The sequence below is a fragment of the Megalobrama amblycephala genome, linkage group LG5 (genome assembly GCF_018812025.1).
Source record: "Megalobrama amblycephala isolate DHTTF-2021 linkage group LG5, ASM1881202v1, whole genome shotgun sequence".
Taxonomy (NCBI): Eukaryota; Metazoa; Chordata; class Actinopteri; order Cypriniformes; family Xenocyprididae; genus Megalobrama; species Megalobrama amblycephala.
This window is the reverse complement of record NC_063048.1, coordinates 19,150,045-19,177,806: the sequence shown is the minus strand read 5'-3', so window position 1 is coordinate 19,177,806 and position 27,762 is coordinate 19,150,045. Positions and strand designations below refer to the sequence as shown.

The window sequence follows — 27,762 nt, the reverse complement described above, 5'->3', positions numbered from 1 at the left end:
GGTCCTTCAGGAGTCACTCTCAAGCTGTCTGTTTATAAGGCCTATAAAAACCCAGTCTTCATGTATTTTATAACACTTCAGCTTGTGATTCTTATCAAGTGCGGGTTATTTTTTAGGATTCTTTAGCTAACCTAAGTCTCTGAGATCCTGAGACCTTGCACTTCTGGAGACTCCAGGTAGGTTGCAGTTCTGGAAAATGGTGGCGCTGGAGACTAAAGGGTTCCTGATGGTTTCACACTTAATTCTTAATTATTTTGCAGTTAACATGTGTCTTTTCTTTTCCACCTGTTTTTGTCTGACCCCGCTGACCCAATGAGCATTTTGCTGTCCCTTGGTCATGCTTTAACTTTGCAATTTCTAGTATTGCATTAGTATTGCGTCCTTCTCATGAGTATTTAATAATTTTTGACTTTTCGGTCTGAGTTAAATCTCTTTTTTGGCTCATTTTGCCTGTAAAAGAAAACCTGCCTAATAATTCTGCACACCTGAATATAAGGCATTTTTAATTTCCAGCCTTCATGAACAATTATATATCACTTATAAATGATTAAAAACAATATTAATAGTAGTTATTAAGATTGATGTGAATTGGAATTGGTAAAATGTGCTTGGAAAAAAAAATATGATCAGAAAATCAACTTGCCTAATAATTCTGCACTCCCTGTATAGCTTACACCGATCAGGCATAACATTATGACCACCTTCCTAATGTTGTGTTGGTCCCCCTTTTGCTGCCAAAACTGCCCTGACCCATCGAGGCATGGACTCCACTAGACCCCTGAAGGTGTGCTGTGGTATCTGGCAGCAGATCCTTTAAGTCCTCCATGGATCGGACTTGTTTGTTCAGCATATCCCACAGATATTCGATTGGATTGAGATCTGGGGAATTTGGAGGCCAAGTCAACACCTTAAACTCGTTGTTGTGCTCCTCAAACCATTTTTGCTTTGTGGCAGGGCGCATTATCCTGCTGAAAGAGGCCACAGCCATCAGGGAATACCGTTTCCATGAAAGGGTGTACATGGTGTGCAACAATGCTTGGGTAGGTGGTACGTATCAAAGTAACATCCACATGGATGGCAGGACCCAAGGTTTCCCAGGAGAACATTGCCCAAAGCATCACACTGCCTCCACCGGCTTGCCTTCTTCCCATAGTGCATCCTGGTGCCATGTGTTCCCCAGGTAAGCAACACACACACGCACCCGGCCATCCACGTGATGTAAAAGAAAACGTGATTCATCAGACCAGGCCACCTTCTTGCATTGCTCCGTGTCCAGTTCTGATACTCACGTGCCCACTGTTGGCGCTTTCGGTGGTGGACAGTGGGCGCTTTCAGCATGGGCACCCTGATTGGTCTGCGGCTATCATCTAGCCATCTCAATTTGGCCCCTGTCAAATCCTTACGCTTGCCCATTTTTCCTGCTTCAACGCATCAACTTTGAGGACAAAATGTTCACTTGCTGCCTAATGTATCCCACCCACTAACAGGTGCCGTTATGAAGAGATAATCAGTGTTATTCACTTCACCTGTCAGTGCTCATAATGTTATGCCTGATCGGTGTATATATCTCTTTACATGAGTGTACTATATATATATCATATACATAGCATAAGTGGATCATCATATTGTTGAGATCTCGAGATGCTGTTGAACTCACCTGCCGTCTCTGGAGCGGTGCAGGCTGCCATGGTAGCTGCTCATCTTGCTGTGGACACTGCTGGCTTTGCTCCGCACGTCGTCCAGCATGGCCAGGTGTGTGGAGGAGGCGTGGGTGGACGTGCCCTGTGTGGAGGTACCGCGGGACTTGCGGATGATGGGTGTGTTGGGGTCACGCAGCAGAGACTGAGCAAAGTCGGGCTCCTGCAGAACCTGCCGGCTTTCATTCACTGCGCCACTGCTGGATACAGAGGAGAAACAACAGGGTAAAATCAGTTTAAATATAGGCAAAAAAATAAAATAAAATAATAAAATAAATAGAGATAAAGGATGGACAAACAGAATAAATTATTTACATACAGAAAGATTAAATGTATATTACAATAACTAAAACATTACATAGTTATAAAAAAATATTTAATTTTTCATAACTTTATAATCTAATAATATACATTTCAATTAATATTTATATTAATTATATATTATGTATTACATCAAAAAAGAAAATGTTAATGTGCTAATTTAATGGAAAATAATTATTCTCCAAATAATATTTCTCACATATATTTATACATATTTTTCACATCATTAATGCCTCTATTCATAAAAATATTCTAAGCCCTTTCTGTGAAACAGGGCCTTTATATTTTAGAAATGGGGAATCTGTTGCATGAAAACCCCTGCTTTAGAGAGCTTTCTGAATTTCTGAACTATTGATGACATTTAAAAGCATTACATTGTTTATTGTTCTTTTTCCCATCAACATCTTGTATACACCACTAGAACATGTCTATTTAAATGAACACCTGAGTCTTTTCTCCTGTAAACTAAAGCCCGAATGAGGAAAATAACTCACTCTTTACGCCTACGCCCGTGGAAGAAGCTGGCCCACTCAAAACAGGTCTTCTTACTGCCCACCCAGAACACTGACGGGATCCCAACCACCAGCACCATCAGGTACTTCATCAAAAACAGGACGAGGTCAGGCCTGCTGGTTTGCTCCACCTACACAGAGATGTTCAGACATTAGCTTGTCTCTGAATGGCCTCCCTCAGGCTCTCACACATTCGCTGCACTCTTTACTTTACCAGAACACTCAGCACATTTCTATACTTCTGTGTTTATTCACTATTACACTATTAGTGTAATTTACTAGTATAGTTGAAGTTGACATTTTGAATTAGATTTTAAATTTTCTGTTTTCATTTTAATTGTAACATTGTCATTTTTATTTAGTTTTATCTTTTTTTTTATGTCAGTTTTAGTTATTTACAGATAAATACGGTTGTCATATCTCGTGTAACCGCTTCGTCTTCACTCAAAACTTTGCAGTGTGTGCACGGACATACTTTCTTCCTGTACCAGTGTGTTTAAAAGTGCACAAGCTGAAGTGTGTATCCATTCACTTTTTCAGGCTCCACAGCTCGCTGCTCACGGACAATCCTGCTTTATCTTGTGAGCACAAGCCACAACAATGGTCTCTTCTCCTCCTCTTCCTCTGTCAGGGGCTCATGGTCAAAGCACTGGATGCTGTATATCACATCACAACACATACACAGCGCCAATGGCCACCTCAAAGGAAGTGAATATAAAAAAACTCTGGAGGGTGTTTTCAGTTAATAACATGGGGTGAAATTTGACGTCTTTAAGGTACACATTAATGTATGCGGATACATATTCATAGAAAAATACTAATGTATGCTGCCTTCAAAATAAAACGTCTGTCAAGTGCATTATAAGGTTAGTTCACCCAAAAATGTTACGTGAACTTGCATTGGAGATTAATATTTTGTAAATAAAGTGGTAAATTATGTTTTTTTTTGTGCAAACAAAGCATTTGCTTTGCCTTATAAAATTGGAGTCACATGGATTACTTTAATGATGTCTTTACTATCTTTCTGGGGCTTGAAAGTGGTTGTTGCATAGGCTGTCAATGGAAAAACAGAAAGCTCTTAGATTTCATTAAAAAGATCTTCATTTGTGTTCCGAAGATGAATGAACGTCTCAGGTTTGGAACGACATGAAGGTGAGTAATTAATGACAGAATTCTCCTTTTTGGGAGAACACTTTGATAGGAGGAAAGCTCAAAACATTTACTTTAAGTGTGGACTTTCATAGTAAGAACTGTGGACGCATCTATTATTCAAAGTAAATTGTTTATAATTAAGCTGTAATTGTGAATTCTGAATGTGAAATTTAGTTTGCATGTACTGTTTAATAATGAAGAATATTCAAAGTTTGATATAGAAAGAAATATGGATAGCATTTAACTTGTTTTTAGGCAAAACTATCTAAGGGTTTTGCATTTACATTTCCGCTTTTATCCAAAGCAACCTTCATTCAAGATATATGTTTTATCAGTTCATGCACTCCCTGGGAATTGAACCCATGACCTTGGCATTGTTATCGCCATGATAGAAGTACTGTATCAAGGAGGTTTGCAATAAAAAAAAAAAAGTAAAACTGCAAAAGAAAGAAATATTAAAGGTGCCCTCGAATGAAAAATTGAATTTATCTTGGCATTGTTAAATAACAAGAGTTCAGTACATGGAAATGACATACAGTGAGTCTCAAACTCCATTGTTTCCTCCTTCTTATATAAATCTCATTTGTTTAAAAGACCTGCGAAGAACAGGCGAATCTCAACATAACACCAACTGTTACGTAACAGTCGGGGTGTACGCCCCCAATATTTGCATATGCCAGCCCATGTTTCCAACATTATAAAAGGCATTAGACAAGGGCAGCCAGTATTAACGTCTGGATGTGCACAACCAAATCATCAGACTAGGTAAGCAAGCAAGAACAATAGCGAAAAATGGCAGATGGAGCAATAATAACTGACATGATCCATGATATCATGATATTTTTAGTGATATTTGTAAACTGTCTTTCTAAATGTTTCGTTAGCATGTTGCTAATGTACTGTCAAATGTGGTTAAAGTTACCATCGGTTATTACTGTATTCACGGAGACAAGAGAGCCGTCGCTATTTTCATTATTAAACACTTGCAGTCTGTATAATTCATAAACACAACTTCATTATTTATAAATCTCTCCAACAGAGTAGCATTAGCCGTTAGCCACGGAGCACTATCGAACTCATTCAAAATCAGAAATAAACAATATAACAGTATACAATACTCACATAATACGACGCATGCATGACGAACACTTTGTAAAGATCCATTTTGAGGGTTATATTAGCTGTGTAAACTTTGTTAAGGCACTGTTCAAGGCAAGCGCGAGCTCTGTGGGCGTGGACCACGGGATTTAAAGGGGCCGCAGCATAAAATCGGCACGTTTATAATGATGCCCCAAAATAGGCAGTTAAAAAAATTAATAAAAAAAAATCTATGGGGTATTTTGATCTGAAACTTCACAGACACATTCAGGGGACACCTTAGACTTATATTACATCTTTTAAAAAAATAATCTAGGGCACCTTTAAATTTTCAAATGGTCCCCTTCCTGTGAAATCTGTCTTAAATCGTGAAATATATTGATGACGCTCCTGATCACAGTTCTTGTAGTATAATGCTGAAGATAAGGGTGAAATCTTGAGTTTGAGCCAAGCAAATGAACCAATGAAAATGGCCTGAAATTATAAGAATGCCTTCTAACTAAAAGTAGCATTAATTCTGCTCAATGACACACTTTTGAATTACTAAACATTATAATTATAGTTTCACATTCATTAGTAGGAGACTACATTAGCAAAAACTAGGAAGTCTTCACAGTTCACATCAGATATTGGTGGGTGAATGACGCAGATCCTCAATCCTTCAAAACCATTACTTTCACATACTCAAGAGCCCTCCCTAATGAGCGAATAACACACGTGTCATCAGATTCAGTGCGTTACCTCACTCCTTTAGACCTCACATACTGAGATGTCTCATGTAGAGCCAATCAAAGCCCTGCTCAGCCCCTGAGCTTTTGTGAGTCAGTCTCTGTGGTCTTTGTTGGAGCGGCTGAGGTAATGACAGGCCTGACCACCTTTAATCGTAGCGGGGAGGGGGTCTGTCCTCCGTTATGAGACGCAGCATCACACAGCTCTCCCCTCAGCATTGTTCTCCACAGTGCTACAGGGCTGAGCACAATACAGGCAGCACAGCGTGACTTAACAAGCCCAATGATGAAAGACACCAAGAAAAGCAAGAAAAAAAGAGATGTATGCTATCTGAAAAGTAATCCTGCAAACATATATCTACGCAGGGCTAGGCAACAGACAATATATCAAAGACATAAATTAAATCAAATGATTTTACAGCCGATATAAAAAATTAGACAACTTTTAACATTAAAATAATAAAACAAAGTATATTAAAATATTACAAATATAGCATATTAAATTTGTAAAATATTATTAATATATTTCATAACTCTTCAAAAATTATCATGAAAATCCCCATGTGGCATTTTCCATGCTTTTAATAATTTAGTAAAAATATATGTTGATAAATGTTGATGTTTATTATTATGCATATAAATAAAAATGATTGAATATTTTCTTGTCTTTCTTTCCTGAAAAACTGTAGAAAGTTTAAGTACCTTAAACTTAATTTTATTTTGCATGATTATATTTTAGCCTTTGTGATTTTTATATACAAGCATATATACATATAAATATTAATTTCCGTTAACATAATATATACATTTTACTTTAACATAATATATAAATATAATATAATAAATAAAATCTAAATAACATTAAAATAATAAAAATAATAATAAATAGTAATATGTTTACTATAATTTAATAATATTTTAATAAATTTTTTTGCTTATGAATGAAAAATATTTGTAAATAATTTTTGCCTTCATGCCTTGAAAACGTTTTATGTTTGTTTTTTTGCCTTTTTAATCATATTATTTATTTTATAGATATATACAAATACATATATATATATATATATATATATATATATATATATATATATATATATATATATATATATATATATATAATTAAAAAGGCAAAAAAACAAGCAATATAGTGTAAACAAATAATTAAAAAATGTATATAAAAAACAATGAATATAATCTCAAAACCTAAAAAGTAATCAAGATTTACTCAAGATAGTCCTAACCAATTAATTGTTGCTAGTGCCAACTGGCTTCTATCAGTTGAGCCTCAGAAACTAAACGTACTCAACGGTTAAATGTGTGAGATGAATGTAGGCATTCATCTTACAAGCCAAAGCAAGAGAGCCAGAGATGGTGATATATGCCGGAGGGGAGGGGAGAGAATTACTACACCACGTGATGCTCGGATCCGTTTATTATTGTGTGGAGGGAGAGGCCAAGCATCTACGGTTACACTGTAATAAAAATGCCTCATGCATCACTGCACTGGATCGTATCTCACCATCCATTCACTCCCCAACACAAAAGAACTGTTACGATGGATATTTTCAACATATGTGGGTCTTTCTTACAGAAGGTTGTGATTATTACAATCATCATCTTCATTCAGTCAGTCAAATCCAACCAGTTGTATAGTAAATCAGTCAAACACTTGTGTCTCTATCTTAAAGAAAGAGATTAGAAATACTGGAGTAACACTTGGAGGAGGATAATAGCTACGATCAGGGGAGGAAAAATAATTGGAAAGGTAGGAGGTACATATTGTAAATCTCTTTGCACAAGAAAGACAGTTTTATATGCCTTGTTGCTAGAAACACTAATAAGACACCATCTGAGGGCTTAAAGTCTAAACTTTCCAGAAAAACCAGTTGTCATTTTGTTATAAAGTCAAAGCATTGTTGCCACAACTATATAAAAATACAATTTCTCTTGTGTGAAGTGACATCCAGATATTTGTTTTTAATGACCCTACAAATTTGATTAAACCATCAAAATATGAGGAAAATATTTTGTATTTTTTTAAATATTTTAAATATAAGGGAAGATCAAAACACTAAACTTTGTTAAGGTATTTATCTGACAAAATTATCTGGCAAAAAAGCAAACTACAGCAATAGTTTTTATTTTACTATGCAAAAAAATACATAGAAAAACAAGTTCAGTAGAAAAAGCAGACATGGATTACAGCATAATCAGTTGATTTTTCATTGGTTCGGTCTTGTTTTTGCATGTGTTCATAATTTCTTTGTATTTCATTGCGTTATCACAAATAAAATAAAACAATTGACTCCAAGCACAACTAAACAATATGCTTAAAAAAATGTAATACATTTTTTTTATATAATATTTTTGAATATTGAGTTTTGAGGGTGAAGATGTCAATTTTCTTAAGCCAGAGTTTAGAATTAAGAATTTAATACTTTTATAGAGCAAGGAAGACTAATTCGCCACTGGTTCCCTCAAGATTTTCCTATGGGATTTTATAATGGGGTTTTTCAATTTATGAGTAAAATAAGGTCTGTGGTGAACATAACTTTTTGAGACGTTTTGTACTACCACGTAAACACGATCGATTGGATGGATGAATGGATGGATGGATGTTTTTGTGATAGGTATTGATTTTTACCTGGAAAGGACAGGGTATGTGGTACTCTCTGCAGCGCTCCTGCACCCATGTGATCTCCCAAACTGAGCGGTACATCTGCTCGTAAAGGTAACACCCCACCACAGTCAGCAGCGGCACCAGATAGAGCACTGAGAACACGCCGATCCGGATCATAAATTTCACCAGCTTGTCCTGATTCTCCTTCTCCAGGGGAATCTCCATTCGGACTCTGTTGAGCGCTACGATCCCGGCCAGCAGCAGCGACACTCCCACCAGGACATCCAGACACAGCGGCGCCAGCACAAACCAGCGAAGAGTGTGAACGTCGTACAGGCCCACAAAACACACACCGCTGATGTTATCGCCCTCGATTTTATTCAGAGCGAGCAGGGTTATGGTTAGCATGCCAGGTATTCCCCACGCGCTAGCGTGGAAAAGTAAGGCCTTCTTCTCAATGGCTTCGCTGCCCCATTTGGGCACAGCGGCCAGGAACCAGGTTATGGTAAGAATGACCCACCACACACTGCCTGCCATGGTAAAGAAGTACAACACCATAAAAAGCAGTGTGCAGGCCTTGTTATGCGAGCCTTGAGTCACTGTGGATGTTTTGTACTGGGCGGGATTTGCCGCGTTACACGCCACGCGGTCCTCCAACAGGAAGCCTAGGAAAAACACCAACGACACCATCATGTAGCAGACGGCGTAGAAGATGATGGGCCGCTCCGGGTAGCGGAAGCGTGTCACGTCGATGAGGAAGGTGAGGAAGGTGAAGAGGGTAGCGGAGAGGCAGACGATGGAGACGACGCCAATGAAGTAGCGGGCAAAGGTGAGTTCTTCACGCCGGAAATACATGTTGGGACAGGGAGGGGAGCAGTCTCGTACACCTAGAAACGTGTAGCCGAGCTCGGGTTCCACTTTGAGCTCACGGGGGCACCAGAAACCATAGTCACGCTGCACAGACATGGGCGACTGGTCAGTAGTGTCCTCGTTCACGAGCAGATCCACAGCACGAGGGTAAGACTCATCACAGTCCGGGAACCTGCAGTTAAAAGACAAAGACATACATGTATAGAATTAACATGCGTATATATATTTACATTAAAGAGATATAGTTAAGCTATATATATTAAAGCTATATAAACTAATTTTTTATATACTTAAGAAATATACCAAGTATATACAAACCAGATTCCAAAAAAGTTGGGACACTGTACAAATTGTGAATAAAAACAGAATGCAATGATGTGGAAGTTTCAAATTTCAATATTTTATTCAGAATACAACATAGATGACATATCAAATGTTTAAACTGAGAAAATGTATCATTTTAAGGGAAAAATAAGTTGATTTTAAATTTCATGGCATCAACACATCTCAAAAAAGTTGGGACAAGGCCATGTTTACCACTGTGTGGCATCCCCTCTTCTTTTTATAACAGTCTGCAAACGTCTGGGGACTGAGGAAACAAGTTGCTCAAGTTTAGGAATAGGAATGTTGTCTCATTCTTGTCTAATAGAGGCTTCTAGTTGCTCAACTGTCTTAGGTCTTCTTTGTCGCATCTTCCTCTTTATAATGCTCCAAATGTTTTCTATGGGTGAAAGATCTGGACTGCAGGCTGGCCATTTCAGTACCCGGATCCTTCTTCTACGCAGCCATGATGTTGTAATTGATGCAGTATGTGGTCTGGCATTGTCATGTTGGAAAATGCAAGGTCTTCCCTGAAAGAGACGACGTCTGGATGGGAGCATATGTTGTTCTAGAACTTGGATATACCTTTCAGCATTGATGGTGCCTTTCCAGATGTGTAAGCTGCCCATGCCACACGCACTCATGCAACCCCATACCATCAGAGGTGCAGGCTTCTGAACTGAGCGCTGATAACAACTTGGGTTGTCCTTGTCCTCTTTAGTCCGGATGACATGGTGTACCAGTTTTCCAAAAAGAACTTCAAATTTTGATTCGTCTGACCACAGAACAGTTTTCCACTTTGCCACAGTCCATTTTAAATGAGCCTTGGCCCAGAGAAAACGCCTGCACTTCTGGATCATGTTTAGATATGGCTTCTTTTTTGGCCTTTAGAGTTTTAGCCGGCAACGGCGAATGGAACGGTGGATTGTGTTCACTGACATTGTTTTCTGGAAGTATTCCTGAGCCCATGTTGTGATTTCCATTACAGTAGCATTCCTGTATGTGATGCAGTGCCGTCTAAGGGCCCGAAGATCACGGGCATCCAGTATGGTTTTCCGGCCTTGACCCTTACGCACAGAGATTGTTCCAGATTCTCTGAATCTTTGGATGATATTATGCACTGTAGATGATGATAACTTTTTTTCTCTGTGAAACTCCTTTCTGATATTGCTTCACTATTTTTCACTGCAGCATTGGGGGAATTGGTGATCCTCTGCCCATCTTGACTTCTGAGAGACACTGCCACTCTAGGAGGCTCTTTTTATACCCAATCATGTTGCCAATTGACCTAATAAGTTGCAAATTGATCCTCCAGCTGTTCCTTATATGTACATTTAACTTTTCTGGCCTCTTATTGCTACCTGTCCCAACTTTTTTGGAATGTGTAGCTCTCATGAAATCCAAAATGAGCCAATATTTGGCATGAATGTCTCACTTTCAACATTTGATATGTTATTTATATTCTATTGTGAATAAAATATATGTTTATGAGATTTGTAAATTATTGCATTCCTTTTTAATTCACAATTTGTACAGTGTCCCAACTTTTTAAGTAATTAAGTAATTTAATATTTAACAAGGACTGCACGCTGCTTTTATGGTGTTTATTATTATTATTTATATATACTTTTAAAGAGATATATATATGCAGAGACAAAAATGCTTAGATATGTTGCAGACTCATTTCAAGCTGGTTTGAATTGTGAGCATATTTTCCCTTATCGTAATGGTTGTTTTTCATTGGAGATTAAAAGTTTCCCTCGAACATCTGCATTTGGTTAAACCACTATTTTAGTCAGAAAACATTTTTCCATTTAAAAAAAGAAAAGAAAAAAAAGATGTTAAGATGAAACCCGTTCAACCATTACAGCACAATTTACCTCAGCAATTATGTGGCAATTATGTCTGAAACACTGGGAAATGCACACTTTGTACCTTTTCTCAGAAATGATCTACAATTTCTATTAAAAAAACGAATCGGTACCTGCTGCACTCCATCTCCTCCGGCCAGGTGACTCCAAACATATCCATGAGCTTCTGGCAGTCTCTCTTGGCATGGTTACACAAGCTCCGGCAGGGCAAAGACACCCGTCCATACTCCATACACACAGGGGCATACAGGGCACACAGGAACGGCCGGAGGTCTGGAGAGCACTGCAGGTTCACCATGGGGTGGAAGGGCTGTTGAGGAGGGAGAACAGAGAGTTTGTTCATGCCCAGAGAGTTTATGACAGATCTTGTAAAAACACGCAGCTTGGCTCTGGCAGCAGTTTGGCAGAAAAATTAACCCCACTGGACCTTTGGCAAGTGTTAAGATTATGAAGAAGTATTTAGGTAGAAGTGCAGTAGTGCAAGAAAAATTTAAAAATATGAGTGATTCATTGAACAACGATGTTCATCTGTGGAATCAAAATACAACTTGCTCTGCTTTTGAAACAACTTTCCTTTTCAGATGATGTCATCAAGACCTGTTATTTTCAACTTATATACACTTTTCTCACATCCAATCAATTTCCAGTGGCCATTTTAGGCCCATTTTGCCCATTTAATTAAGCGCTTATGAACACAACAGGCCACTCCATCTTGAGACAGGCACTTTAAAAATAACTATTTAAACCACACAACACAATTAAAAAAATGTGACTCTGGGTGCTGAACTCCCGTTAAGCCAGTTGCGACAATAAAGAGCATGAGCTTATTGTTACACATGTTCTGCAGAAAGTATTTGAAAACTATTCAAGAATTGCACCTAAGAACATTTTTACGAACTTCTCAGAATGTATCTTAAGAAATCTTTCTTATGAAGATTTTTGTGAATCCAGCCCCTACCTCCCCGAAATCTCAAGGTGCAAAAAGACAGGCAGGAAGTTGTCTGGGTACAGTAACCTGATGCCCCTTCAGCAGGATTACAGGCCAGTTTGGCAGCTCCAAGGACGCTTTTGTGCCCTGAAGGGGCCCAGTGCATGCTGGGAGAGAGAGCAGCTGCAGAGCTGGGCATTTAAATTTAAATCTTTGAAGGAACAGACAATGAGCCTCCACCTGGGGTTAGCCAATACATATGCACTTCCTGCTGGGGAATGGCCCTTTGTGACTGCCGTGTTTTTTGGAAAGAACCGGGAGATTGACACACCGCAGAATTTGCGCTTCATTCCTGCATGGATTGCTCGAGTGAACTTAATCCCTAAGTAGGACAATATTTACAGATAATTTGCATGAATTTCGGTTTTCCCACCAAGAAAAAGACACCAGCTTACTGCTGGGAAAACCAGCAAGGAGCTCCAGCACGTCTTAAAAATTTTCCAAAATAACTTTCTCAAAATTCACATGATGCAAATGAGCCGTGAATAAAAGCTTTATCAATATTTGAAGAAGGTTATGAAATATTTACCCTGCCTCTGGAGCAAGTGAATTAAAGCAACATCAAAAGAAACATGAGCAGCTTCTATTGGCCTCCCGTATGGAAACCACATACGCTTCAGTAATTGAGCTGTACGAACAGAATTTGCATCGCTCTTGACATGTTTTCCCCCTGTAGATGCTGAACTGGACATTTTATTGATTTTGAATGTCCTCCCCATAACTCCCTGCTCTACTGTTACACACGAACACGTGCAGAAGGAGATAACAGGGTCGTCTTATGGGAGTCGGGTTCAGGTACAACAGAGGAACTGAATTACAGCAGCGGTCTTCATTATTTATGTGGATCAGACACGATAATGCAGCCGTACGTGACAGGACGCCTTACAGTGGCACATGTACTACAAGCCGAAGGAAACACAACATTCAATACACAAACAGTGCAAATATACACAATGTATTTAGGAACTTTAATGTTGTTGTAAAAGGCATATGATTTTATTTCTACTGAAGTACACACAACTTGCACTATATTCCACAAAGTCATCTGAAGTCATACGCTAACTTTTTGTCTTTCTCACACAAAGCTAAGTTGATATTCACTTAAAATCTTCATATTAGCATAGTCTCAAAGCTCATTATTGGTCATATTAAAGTAAAATATAGGGCTTTTCACAAAACATGGTGACAGAAAAGACTAATTGGAGAGATGAGACATTTTTCATTTTTACCTTTATATAGTACCTTTATATTAGTTCAGGAAAAACTTAATAGTACAGTCGGCAACGTACAATATTAGGATGCACAATGTTAGAGATTTTATATTAACAGGTCGCGCGCTACACTCATCCAATCAGTAACACTGACATCGCAAGTATGCAAATAAGGACATTAACCCAGGGTTTAGGAATATACAGTGTGATACGTCAGTTTATAAATACCCAGAATTAATTGTTAACCCCGGGTAAATTATGAGCAGGGTCGGTACATGTCCAAATCAACCAAATATCAGAAGCTTCCTTGGTTCAAATTTTTGATTTTGTCAATACTCTTTCTGAAGAAAGACAAACATAGTGATAAAAGCCAAAATATTAAATGTCACGGATGTATATTTACTGAAAAATTCACTATTTTTTTTTACAAAGAGACTGGTTGGTCTATTAGTAAATTCTGTTGACTTTAACAATCTTTATTGCATTATATGCCAATGGTAGTATGACAGTTGGCAGTTCAAAAATGGGAAAAAGCAGTTTTTGTGTGTTTTGAAGATACTGTTGAATCTCTCTCATTTTTTTCTATCAACACAATTGCAAAGAACATTCCTGTCTGCCATAAATATTCTTTTTCCAAAGTTTGCAAGCCTGTAACTCTAAATTGATTAAAGATATCTCAATAGCATTCTCATTCTTAATAATCTTTTCTTTTCTAATCTTCATTTTTAGGGAACTACATGTTTCAATACCTTAGATATCATTGGGGGGCCCCAATGCGACTCCATGTACAAATTGTTGAATTTTACAATTTCAAAAACCAAATGTGGGTAACTTTACAAAAGGGAATGTCTGAATAGATAATGTTGAAACTAGAAATGCATCTTGTTTCCCTCTTTCAAAACAATTGCATACAACATAGAGAGAGTTTGAAAACCCCTGCTTTGAAATGTCAAAACTTGCTTGATTTCCATGCATCGCCCCAAAAGCACCAAGCAATTCTGTAAAAGCATGTGAATGACAGGGGTGTAACAACAAACGGCAGCTCAGACCGTCTGTCTCTGAACACAACACAGAACAATCTCTGGATCTGTCGAGCAGATAGAGATGCCACTAGAACGCCATGAATCTTCCCCCTGTCAGAGCGTGAAATGCCGGTTTGCAGGCTTACTCTGAATCCAGAATGGAGATCACAGCCTTTTATTTAGTGAGCATGAAAGAAGGCCCTAAAGAATGCACACTGACAAAAAAAGGAGCGCTGCCAAATTTAGACAGACAATCCTGAGGGTTGATGCCTTCTGATGAGGAAAATAGCACCGCACATCCATCAAGCCAGAGACATTTGGGAAATGATGAACTACTTTAAAATGAAGAAAGCTGGATTAAAATGACACAAATCTATAAAGGGAATTTTTGGCTGTCTAATAGGGCTGGGCTGCACACCATATATACTATATGACAGCAGAAATGTGTCAAGCATTAAAGATTCTGCTATGTTGTTCACACCGCAGCAGCACCATTAAAAAAAAAAAAAAAAAAAAAAAAAATCAGACTCCAAGTAGAAATGATAGCCTACTTTCCAAAGTCTGACATATTGTTCCAGCATTGTTGACAGTTGTATTTATTATAATGCTGTTGCAGTGTAACCATAAGTTGCTTAGGTTTGCCAAGCAATATTCTGTCTGATATGAACTGTATTAATATGGTGTACCTCCAAAAACACAGTAATACTATGATATCATGTCTAAAAACATGCTAATACCATGTATCAAGGTACTTCAAATAACAGCATAGTATTACCCTGGTACATGTCCAAAAAAACATGGTTTTACCATGGTACCTTGTTAAAAAAAAACATATCCAAGTATTAATTCACAGTATCTGAGATTATGAAACATATCAAACACGTTTGGGTTCAATTTATAGCAAAAAAATGGCTATTTTGTGATATCTAGTCAGTTACTATGAAATAAAACAAAATAAAAGTGTCCCAGCAGGACATACTTCACTGAAGCGTGTTCACCCTCCATTACTCACATGCTTTTAAAAGGCACAAATCGCTCTCAATATTTCAGCACGCAGGCATATATATGGTAACACGGGTGTGTTGTAAACACTCACATAGCGTGTGTCTTCAAGCGTGTGCACTTAGAATCAATGGACGAGGATACATTCAGCAAAAACTTCCCAGTGGGAAGAGCATTCGGATAGCTCTTTCTCCATCTACCCATCTCTCCCGGAGGGTCTTGACCCCACTGACCCCACTCTCAGAGATGATTCCTCCTTTAACAGCCTCTCGTAGGTCTCCATCACCATACAAGTGCTGTAGGGAACGCTGAACAAATCACTGTCCCTTTCACATCGCTGACTTAAAGTATATATCTCATTCTGCACAAGCGGCCTAAAAATTCAGCTCAGAGTATAAGCCTGACCATATGTGAGTGACTGTTTTAAAATACGTAACTCGTGCTGTATAACTACATTAACTCATATATATTATTCTCTACTTGACTGTATAAAAATACAGAGATAGTGACACAACTGCTACTGGCAGTATTCCCTTCTCTTGAACTTATAATACATTATAAGGCTTACATATTCATGGTTGCACCTTTAAAGGGCAAATAATTCCTCAAGCATTGACAGTAAATATCAAGCGTTACTCATTATAACGTCTTATGATGAATAATATTTTTTAAAGGTGTAACCATTAATAAAAAAATAAAATAAAATTAGTTTAATATTTATAATTGTCAAAAAAAAAAAAAAAGATTTCTAAACAGATAAAATGCATCACAACGTATAGTCAAGTCATGTCATCTTCATTTATATAGCGCTTTTCACAATACATATTGTTTCAAAGCAGCTTCACAGTGACAATAGGAAAATTAATTGACAGATATTGTTTTTGGATTTATAGCAGCGCTAAGAACAAAAAAAATATTATCGAGCTAAAGTTGGTTTTTGATTGAATCACTTCCATTGTAAAAATTGTTAATTATTACTTTAGGGGCCACTTAAATGACACCTTTCCTACTGAAAACTGAATACCTTTAATGCATTCTTGCCATTCATTTACGTGTTTAGTCTATAGGTTTGCGTTACTCATTAAAATGCTGTGGACACTACATGACTTGCCTGAGGTAAATGTAATGCTACATCAGCGTATACTCTGATGTATCAATACCATTATAACGTTCAAGTAAGAAGACAGAAAATTTGGAAGGATTTGGAGTCCTAATATTAAGTATATTGTATATTGTATATAAAATAAAATCAGGTATATATATATTTGGGGTGTAATGGTACATGTAATCGTCCCGAACAGTCACAGTACAGACGTCATGGTTCGGAGCATAGTCAGATGACAAATACAGTCATTCACAGGCGATTCACACTTCAAACCAGAAGGGGGCGCATGCAGTAATGCAATGCGATTTATTAACCACCACAACAGGAAAAAGCAGAAGAAGAGACACTCTATGCATAGATATGTTTATGTGTAATCTCAATGTTTCAACTGCGAAAACACATCAATAAAACAGTTTGAGAATAATATCTAATGTAGCATTGCATTTACCTCAGGCAGTTCACTAGAGAAATTAACTCTAAATGGGGAGAATTTCACTAAATATATGCACTATATTTACTTATATATTCATTATATTTACTTTACCTGTTAGTAATGTCTTAATTATTTAATATATGTTTAAATAAATTTGTCATGAAAACGAGTTATGACAGTAACTGTGTAAATGATTATATTTCAAAAATGAATTGGAGTAGAAAAATTAATTTTAGAAGTTAATGCAAAACCTTCCCAATGTGCAATTTACGTTTTTTTTTTTATTTGAGTGTTGATTATTATATCTAAAAATAAATAGCAACTGAATTTATTTAATAGTTTGCGCTCTGTATATTAAACATACAACTAAAATGTAATATAATTAAATTGAATTAAACATTAAATATAATATATATTTGTATTATATATTTCTGGGCTATTGGAACACTATCAATCAGAATCCAGGACAAGAATTGTTTTAATGCATTAAACACAGGCTTTAAGTAAATCATTACTTTTCTACAAATTTCACTTTACACCTTTCACACTGTGACCAGCAAAATATAAAGCAAGACTAATGCACGTACGAGTTTAATTTTCTGCGAAAAGATCTTTTTGTTTGTCTGTCAGAGAGACGTGAAGGTGTAATTAATCAAGACCACTCACACATTCCTGAAAAGAGAGATTCATACATATTATTTAGCCTAATCTCCATGTCTAAGACGGTAATGGTAATTAAAACATTGCAGGGTTGACGTGAATGCCGTGCCGTCGTGCCAGGGAGCCCAGACTGTGTAGGAGGAGCAGCCCGAGGAACCGGGTGGGTTTCTGGCAGTGGTGCAAAACAGCACATTTGTCTCTCACAGTCGCCAACCGCCACTCCTCTAACACTTCAATGGATGGATTAAGTTTCTGCCTGTTTTTCCTTTTGTCAGGCTCATGATTCATTTAAAGAATCGATGAATAGAGGTTACCTTTGAAAGCCTCGAGCTTTCAGAGTATGGCTGCATGCTTTTACGGCTTCCTGGGCTACTTAAGAACTTTGGTGAGAAAAATAACACATAAAGATGCTTACCTACTGTATTTCAATGTGGATTTGGTGGAAAAGGCAGCATGTATATTCAAGGGTTGGCACCATTTTGAGTTTTGCAGAAAAGAGAAAAACAGAAAGAATTTCCTTTACAAAAAAGTCCTGTAGCAATACCATGATAAAGTGAAGGCATGGTTTGCTTGGTTCCCCATGGTACCTTATCATACCAGAATATCATGGCATTACCATACCAACCCCAAAACATGGGCTGTGTCCAAAATACCCTTAAATAGAGCACTATTTGATGGGACAGCCATTTGTAGTGGTGTCCGAATCCATAACGGACATTATAGAGTGTACTCATTCAATCTCACAATGCACCACAAAAACGAGTATACAACCGATGTACGTTCAACGGTAACACCATGATATTTTGCCATATACATATTACTACTACAATTATCAAAGGCATTATCATGATAGATGTGCAAAAATAAAAAATAAAAACATAATACCAGGGTGTTTTGGTACAGAGTAGTACTGAATGATTATTACCATATTCATATTTACATAATTTACCAATCTACCAATGTACCATGACAAAGGCTTGTTACGGAATTGTTGGTAGAAATAAACTTATAAATGAGTGTGCAGTTATACTCTTTTTTACCAAGTACTTGTCCATAAAAACAGTGGTAGAGGTATCATAATGGATGACTGCAGGGTAAGACAGGTGTCTGGACTGGACTCTTGACTGACAGTTCTGGCAGATTTGGAAATGAATGAAGAGGGAAATCAGATCCGAACAGGAAAACCCTCTCACACCCCCCTTCGCTAACAGAGCAGGTGGAATCGGCCGAGCAAACAGTCCATGTGCGAGTGGAAAATCCAGTTTGCCAGCTTTACAGAGAGTGTGTTTGAGGAGAAAACGGAGAGTTGCATTCTCTCAGGATTAGAAAGTCAAAGGATTTGAGTCTTTCTAATGCAAGAATTGGTCACCTTTTCCCTACTGGGCCGTTGTGCGTGCCCTGCTTGATTCTGAATGACTGCGTTTCTGCTCAAAACACTTCCTTAAGCTATCATTAGTCATTTAATTACTGCAAATGACAGGTCAATTGACAGATCTTATGTTTATTTAATCCTACATTTGACTGAAATCCCCAAGCCTCTGCGAAGTTCTGGTCTCTAAATATAAGATCAGGTCCTTCATTCCATGTAAATCTGTGGAATTTTTTGGCCTATTTTATTATGCAGAACATTATTGTACAATTTGTTTTTGTCCAAAAACAAGCCTCAAGATAAGTAATAATAGATGATGCTTGTCTTATCAAACCTTACTAATAAAAGCCAGAATGCAAAGTCTTGGAGGATGCAGAACCCACTAAAAACACAAATATCCATGTCGTACACTCTTGGCAGCTTAAATCTCAAGTTAACAAGCTCTGACTAACTGCTGTGCACTAGATATTCTGAAGAGAAGAGCTATAGAGTCTTTACGTAACAGATTCTTCCCTCAAGCCCAGAACACTGTCAGATACTGTCAGGACGTTTCTCATCAACAGTGACCTTCCATCAAGTCTGTCTGTAGCTCACATCAGCTCCACCATTCCTGCTTAAAGAAAGATCAAGTGTTTTTGGCAGTAAAAAACAATACAGGGTTTGAACACAGACAAGCTGTGCTGTATTAATCAATCAAATCTGCTGATAGATATGAGTTAGCACACTACATCAGCACTGTCAGCTAAGGAAATTAAACTTCATTTTAAATCTCTCAGACTGATGAATCAGTTCCTTCAACATGTCTACAGGCAAATTGTTAAAGAGCCAAACAATAATATGTAAATAAAATATTGCAGCAGTGAGAGATCAATCCATAAAATACTGTACAGTATAAAAATCATTACATCTATAAAACATGGAAACCATGTGTGTGTGTGTGTGTGTGTGTGTGTGTGTGTGTGTGCGCGTTTTTGTGATTTATGAGGACACAAATTTGTATAATGACATGGGTATTACACTGGTATTACAACATAAACATGAAATATGAGGACATTTCGTGAGACCTCATATTTAAAATAGCTCTAAAAACATATTAAACAATGCTTTATTAAAGATGTAAAAATGCAGAATGTTTTCTGTGATGGGTAGGTTTAGGTGTAGTGTAGGGGGATAGAATGTACAGTTTGTACAGTATAAAAACAAATACGCCTATGGAATGTCCTCACTTTGATAGCAAAAAAAAAACCTGTGTGTGTGTGGGTGTGTGTGTGTGCGCACGTGCATGTTATCCTTAAACGTATATCTCGGGTCTTGACATCATTCACTACCCTCCCCCTCATTCATTTTTTTAAAGTTAAACATCAACCTTCTTAGTATTCCTCAATCTATTCATTATAAACAATATAACAACAAAAAAAATCTAAAAGAATGTCTGTTTAATTAGAATTAACTTTTTTTTTTTTTTTTTAAGTGTGTAGGGTCGCTAGTGACCCGAGGTATATAATAGTGTAAGTATACTTTTTCTGCACAACAATAACTGAATCTCTAATGACTCAATAAGTGCAATTCACCTTTATTCCACAAGGTGGTAATGTCTGATACACAACAATGACGTGATGTTTCACTCATAGATACATCAGCAAAATTTGAAATGACTCATCGATTTACTGCAGAGCAAGTACTGTATGCAATCAAATATTAGTGTCTCTGTCACCTAATGGTGGATCTGGTGAAGAAGCTGTCAGCAATCAAAATATTGATTTTGAAGACTCTGAAAATGATAGTTTTGAGAATATGGTTAAGATTGCAAATATGAGCCAGATGCTGAATGGGGGAATGAGCTCTGATGATGATTGGTAATAAGGATCGGCTCAAGTTGAACACTTCCAAGTTCCAAAAGGAAAATAAATATGCTTTATTTTATTCTTTTGTAATTGTTATTAAAATGTCAGGAGAGTTTTATACTAATGCAGCAGTGAGAGATCCATCCATTTTAGATGAGAGATCCATCTATGTTAGATACAAATCCGGGTCGCTAAAGACCCGAATATGTAATAATGATGAAACATTGTATAATCGGTGAAACATTCTGCATTTAAGGGTTAAATACACTATTTAATCAACCAAAGCAGCAATTTTATTTAATCAAAAAACAGTAAAACAGTCATTTAAATTTACAGCTTAAAATAATATATTTGAATTTTAAAATATAATTTATCTCTGTGATGCAAAGCTGAATTTACAGCATCATTACTCCAGTCATCAGTGTCACATGATCCTTCAGAAATCATTATGTGTGACCTGTGCTGACAAAATAATTATTGTTATTTTCACAATTTCTATGATTTGTTGGAATCTGACAAAAAAAAAAAAATGACTGAACTACTCCTGTTTGAAGTCGATAGAGTCGGCAAAGTCAGTTTTGAGAAAAATCAAGTTAAAGTCTTCTGAAGGATCCAAAACAGAATCACCTAGCAACCAACCATACCTTAAAATCACTGTTAATAACACATAATTTGGCACACACCTCGTTAAAACCAAATAATATCTAAAGGAAAAAAAAAAAAAAAAAAAAAAAATATATATATATATATATATATATATATATATATATATATATATATATATATATTTTTTTTTTTTTTTTTTTTTTTTTTCCCTCTAGATATTATTTGGTTTTAACAAGGTGTGTGCCAAATTATGTGTTATTAATTAATTTTGCTGTATATATATATATATATATATATATATATATATATATATACTGAAGTACTGTAATTCCTCTTTGAGGCGTCTTTGTGCGTGAGCTTCGGATCTGTCAGTCAGTGCAAGTAAGATCTGTTTACATCAGCATGAGTTTGAAAATAAAATTTCATTGGTTCAGACTCATGCCATCAAGAATTCGCTGAATATTCACAAAGTTGGAATGAATGAGCGAGTGTTTGAAGAGAGCAGAGAAAAACGGCATTTTTCATGGACAAAGGAAAGGTACTCCTCTCAGAAAACGCACAAATAAAGATACTTTTAGATGTTTAATTGCTATTTGATGCATTTGGATCGACAAAATCGACATTTTTGTCTTGTTTTGCCTGTTGCGCGTAATTAGCCCGTGTGCATTCCGACTCATTTTGCCAGCACAGGTCACACATAATGATTTGCTGCTCAAGAAACATAATGTTGAGTTGTGCTGCTTAATATTTTTGTGAAAACTGATACGTATTTTTCAGTATTCTTTGATGAATGGAAAGTTCAAAAGAACAGCATTTATTTTAAATAGAAATCTTCTTGTAACAATGCAAAAGTCTTTCACTTTTCATCAATTTAATGCATCTTGCAGAATAAATTTCTTTAAATAAAAAAAAACTGACCTTACCGAGATATACATTTATGAAAAATAGAATTTGCAACATTTATGCATTATTCAAAATGCTGTAAAATATTCTGGGCGATACTCTGAATTTTGAGCTCACGGATGTAAAGAGACGTTGATTGAGTGCTTATAAATGAGGACACAAAGCAAGAAGTGAATCGTCCATGTGAGTGACACGGCAACACGCTGGCCGCTCTGAACGGGGTGAATAAATTGTGGTGTTCAGGGGCACATGGAGAATAAAACACATCCTGTCTCTCCTAGAACAACAACAAAGATAAACTCCTTCTGCAGTCACCAATTGGCTCTGGGCGGCCCTCCACTTTCACACAGACGTGAAAGACTCAAGAGCCTTGAATGGGAAAACTGGCCAAATGCGGAGTTATTTCCTTCATCTGAGCTCTGGAAGAAAAACACAAGAAAGAAAGGACAGCTCGCTCCCACACTCCTTCTGTCCTGTCATTCAACCAGCCCTGAATCAATATCACTTCTCGTCCTGGCTGCATCTTTCCTACATTTCACTCAACCAAGCATTCTTTCTCTAAATTTTTAACAGTCATACCATGGTAACCCTGATGCAGGAACAGGCCCATCTGAAGTGGAGGGCTTTTGACAACTCTTCATCCTCAGGGGTCAAAGGTCAATGCAAGAGACCGCCTCCTGGGAACACTAAAGCTTGTCCTTTTGAGGCCGTACAATTACGGTTTGTTACCATGGTGACACCTCTACCCAGTTAAGGAAGACAGAGAGAATTGGGGAGGGTGAAAGAGAGATTTGAGTCCAACTCAAAAAGAGCAGTTCTGTAGAAACTACAGGGGGTCTTACAGACAAAACACCATTACAATTATTTCAATCTGAATCCACACAAAAAAAGTGCAGAATTAGGGGCCGTTCATACAGGACACGTCCTTGAGTTCAAAAACAGTAAGAGAGGAACTGGACGCAGTGGACTCGAGACGTGTTTTTCCGACCTAAGCTACTTTTAATTTGACAACCCCTCTTAAAAACAAAACACTAGTAGTGCTAAAAATGTACCTGTCAGTGAGTTCTTTGTATTTTCTATGCCTTATTTTTCCTCACAATACATGTCAGCAATGGAAAAACAAAGCTTATCAAAATAGTGTCTTGTTTTCTATCCCAGATCTGCATCTTTTCCTGCTCTGCTGTGGAAAATGTTCCAGATGATGTGCAGAACAGCACATTAATATATTACTTGTGGTATTGCTGCATATGTAGGTTGTGTGGCATAGTATGCAAATTTTCTGTATGCCTGGATTACACAGATGACCTTTTACATTTGCCAAAATGTGCAACATTAAAAAGAATGTGTGAAATACTGTCAACTTGACTTGCATTTCCCCTGCAACAAATGAAACCTGAAGTAATAAAAGTTACAGTATATTTTTTGAATCATTACTTGATCAAAATGTGAAAAGCACTATACATTCTTGGACATTCCTTGCTGAATTAAACGTGACAACAACATACCATCACATACTATGCACATTTCCTGTATGCAAAAAGTAATATTTACAGTATTAGTATGCTAATATTCCATTTTAAACAGTCTCATGTTGCGTCGCAATTCGCATACTATCCGTCTTAAACAGTATTCGAAATTAGATTTAGTGTGTCCCAAATAGTAGCATGTTGAAATGAGTATTCCAAAGATACCTAAATTGTCTACTATTTCTGGTTAGAATTCAAAATGCAGATCCGTGCACACTCTGACAGCTAATATTGCCCACAACCCATTGCGCCTTGGTCAAGGACTGGATTGGAACTGCAAACAAAAAAACTACAAACATGGCGGATGTGTGAGACCTACGACTCAAAATGAAACTACATTTCTCTCCGTTATGGTAGGAAATTAATTTAAATCGAATGTGGAGGATATTAACCAAAGCTTGCCTACTCTTCTGTTACACACTCAAAAGTATGTGCTTTTTCTTCACAAAAACAGCATACTTTTAGGGCATATGTTGGCAAATTGGTATGCAGCATCAGTCTCTGATTTTTTGCCAGTTACTGGTGACCTCACAAACAGGTCTGTCATTATTCGACCAGATTTAGCGCACTTACAGCATCACTGCTCGCATCACAATAAGGGCGCCTAGACCTCAAAATGAACCAGACAGTAAATTCCTCTGGAGATCTTTAATCAGCACAGGGCGGGAAGGGTAAGTGGTTTTGGTGAAACATCAAGGAAACCCAAAGTTACATCTTATTCTGGTTAATTTGTAATTACGCATTGGTTAGTGCTGTTTGAAAACCGGGTGAATCTGTCTAGAACATGAGTGCGTCAAATTTCATGCCAAAATCAAAAGTATGATTAAAAATATTTTACATTTTATACAAAAAAAGAAAAAGAAAAAAAAAAGCCTGTTCTAGGACCATTAAAATATTTTTGCATTGTGAAATTTTCATGACAAAACAGCTCATTTACTCGCAAATTATCAATAATGTAATGTGAAAAAAAAGTGCATATTTAATTGTAAAGAATTTATACATACAGTAATGGTATACAATAATATACTGAATTTAACGCATTCTTTTAAACTCTTTTAAATGAATGATTTTTCATTTCTGTACAAATATATTTAAAATAAAAATGTACTTTTACAGTAATTAAAAATTTGTCTGTGCTTAATGAAAATGTCACAATGCAAAAAAATTCTAATAATTTTTTATACAAAAATAAGCAAATCTTTGAATTTTGGGGTGAAATGTGAAAAAAAAATTAAACTTCTGTAAGTTAATTTAACATTAGATTTGACTGTAAAAAGCATAATATCCTTCTGCTTGGATTTAATTCACGAGCGCAGAATCCAGCTCATCATAAGCACATAATACATGGATAACCTATATTTATGGTTTTTATCAGGGTCAGCGCTAATCGCCTGGCCTCATTCACAACAGAGAAAACTTCAGACAACATACACACGATAATCCCATCCGATCTCTAACAGAGCTTATAGAAAATAAAATAAAGCCCTTGCTCAACAGTCACACGCCGGCCATGTCCGATTCTTGTTTTAATAAATTCTGAATCACATAGCGTTTGTAAAAACAACTGACTGTAAGGATGAATCAGTATAGAAGTAAAACAATAATATTAATATTATTAAAAATATAGAGATCGATACTGATTTTGTTTTGTTTGTAATTCTTAAGTTTAAATACTTTTAGTAATTTAAACATTTAAACTGTGATTAAAACAATTTTACTGCATCTATGTTAAGTCACGCAACAGGGGCAGTTCATCGGAAAACTGATTCATCAACTCATCCACCCTACATCATCAGAGAGGCGGTACTGGGCAAATACGGAGAGGGGTAAGGCTTGTTTTTAAGGACTTTGGCTCTGGTTCACCAGCAGGGCATCTTGGGGTGATGTAATACATATCCACAGGGGATACTGTACACCCCTGACAGATGAACCACCATGAACCTCAGTGCCGCCCGGGTCGCATGACCCCCCCAGACCTACAGCAGGCAACTGACACTAGCTGCTCTGTTGTGATCTCAGAACACAGATGGACGCTTATGCTCTTCATTGTGTTTAATTGACTGAAACAATGGGAGAAAGAGCATTATTCCATGCTTCAAATCAATCCAGCCATTGTAGGTCTCAGCAGAGATTATGAGGCCGTTAACCGGGGGAAAAAAAAACATAAGATGGCACCATTAGTTCCTTCAACACATGGAATAAAGCGGCATTCAACAAACATTCCATTCCTGAGATGGAGCAGAAGCTTTTCACTGGATGATTGACATTCCCTGTAGATATTTCTGGAACAGATATTTTAGAAACAAATAATTTAGAGTTAATACAGTTAATAATTTTTACTTCTGATATCTATATAATCAATATCTAAAAGTCTAATTATTTAGCAGGAAGAAATGTTTGAGTATTTATAATAGTTTTAATAATTAAATCGTTTATAGAATTATGTTAAAAATCAATATATGTTGTTAAAATGTTAAAATATACATTTTATGTTTTGTATATTTTTTTCCTTTTTCAATCAAATTAAACAACGTCTCTCAAATGAGGTGAATGATTAACTTATAATATGAATACATTAATTAATTTAGTATACAATTTATTTATATATTTATAGTGATAAGAAAAATCTTTATTTATGATTATTTTAGCCTTTATTTTAAAGGCAGATTATGTCTACTATCTTTCACGAAAGACGTAACAGCACTTAAGTTTATGATGAATAACAGATCCATTATGCAAAAAACCTTGGGGCAAAAATGATCTCATTGCATTTCATATATATGATTTGATATGGATATGATTCATCAAAATGGCCGTGGCAGGCATTAAACTATGAGAAAGTCCTGAGCAAGCACAATCTGCATCTCACAAATAGGGAAAAGAGAAAATGAGAATGTTTATAGTATTAAATGTCACTATAAACTGTTCAAAACAATCTAATTGTTTTTCATTAACGAATCTGGAAGGTTGTAATCAGTGTTGAGTGTACTAAGTAATTAATTACTGTGATTTAATTACTTTTCCCTTGAAAAAATGTAAAGTAAGGGATTACTCTTATTTTTTTCTGTAATTTAATTACTAGTAATTTAGTTACTTCAGAAGTAATTGCATTAAATACTGTATAGACTATGGAACAATTCTATATAAAACAATAATGTATTATTTAAAACATCAAAATTTAACATCTAATGTTAAAATGTATGTTTTTATGTAAAAAAATATAGATTTTAACATTAGATGTTACCATTAGATCCCTTTAAATACTTTGGTCAGTTCAAGAATAATTTATGCAATTTTATTTTATTTATTTGAAAGAATTAAAAGAGCAGTTTCATGTCTATCCTTGTATTGTTCAACCGGTCGAGGTTGATCTGGGATTTAGAAAGTAAATAGTCGTAAGTAATGCAATACATTTTAGAGAGAGTAATTAGTAAAGTAATCTAATTACACTGTTGAAGATGTAATTAGTAGGTAGTAATTAATTACTTTTTTAGAGTAGCTTACCCAACACTGGTTGTAATGACAATCTGTTTTCAATATATTTAATAAATACAAAAACAGCTAATCAACTTTTAGGGTTTTCAAACACAATTTCCATAAATGAGCAAAATCACCCAGTGAATAGTTAGGAAAAAGGGCATAATGTATCTCAAAACCTGAAGATATTTTCAAAATCTGGACGCCACAGACGCAAATTAGACAACATGCTCAGATCAAGTTGTAGTCACAAGAACAGTAACTTGCAACCCTTAAGATCGAAACAACAGGAACTAACCCACCAAAATAGCACCTATAATCCTGCAGCTCTCACACTCAGGCTTAAAAATATGATATAAAGCTTATTTCACTTGCGAAAGCTACCAACAGTCTAAATTATTCAAGCTCATCAAAGCACCAACCACA

The 27,762-nt window shown here is 36.4% G+C and overlaps 1 protein-coding gene across 3 annotated transcripts in view; it reads right to left on the bottom strand.

Annotated features, from left to right (window-relative positions):
• Nucleotides 1-27,762, bottom strand: part of fzd3b (frizzled class receptor 3b) — a 33,677-nt gene that overhangs the window by 3,028 nt on the left and 2,887 nt on the right. For 2 of the 3 annotated variants that reach the window (XM_048191021.1, XM_048191022.1), the window contains exons 4-7: nt 11,304-11,500; nt 8,153-9,170; nt 2,513-2,661; nt 1,658-1,897 (exon numbers count right to left, since the gene is read on the bottom strand). In XM_048191021.1, coding sequence (XP_048046978.1) covers nt 1,658-1,897; nt 2,513-2,661; nt 8,153-9,170; nt 11,304-11,500 — 1,604 coding nt within the window. The remainder of the gene's footprint in view (nt 1-1,657; nt 1,898-2,512; nt 2,662-8,152; nt 9,171-11,303; nt 11,501-27,762) is intronic. The other variant, XM_048191023.1, reaches the window with a different exon arrangement.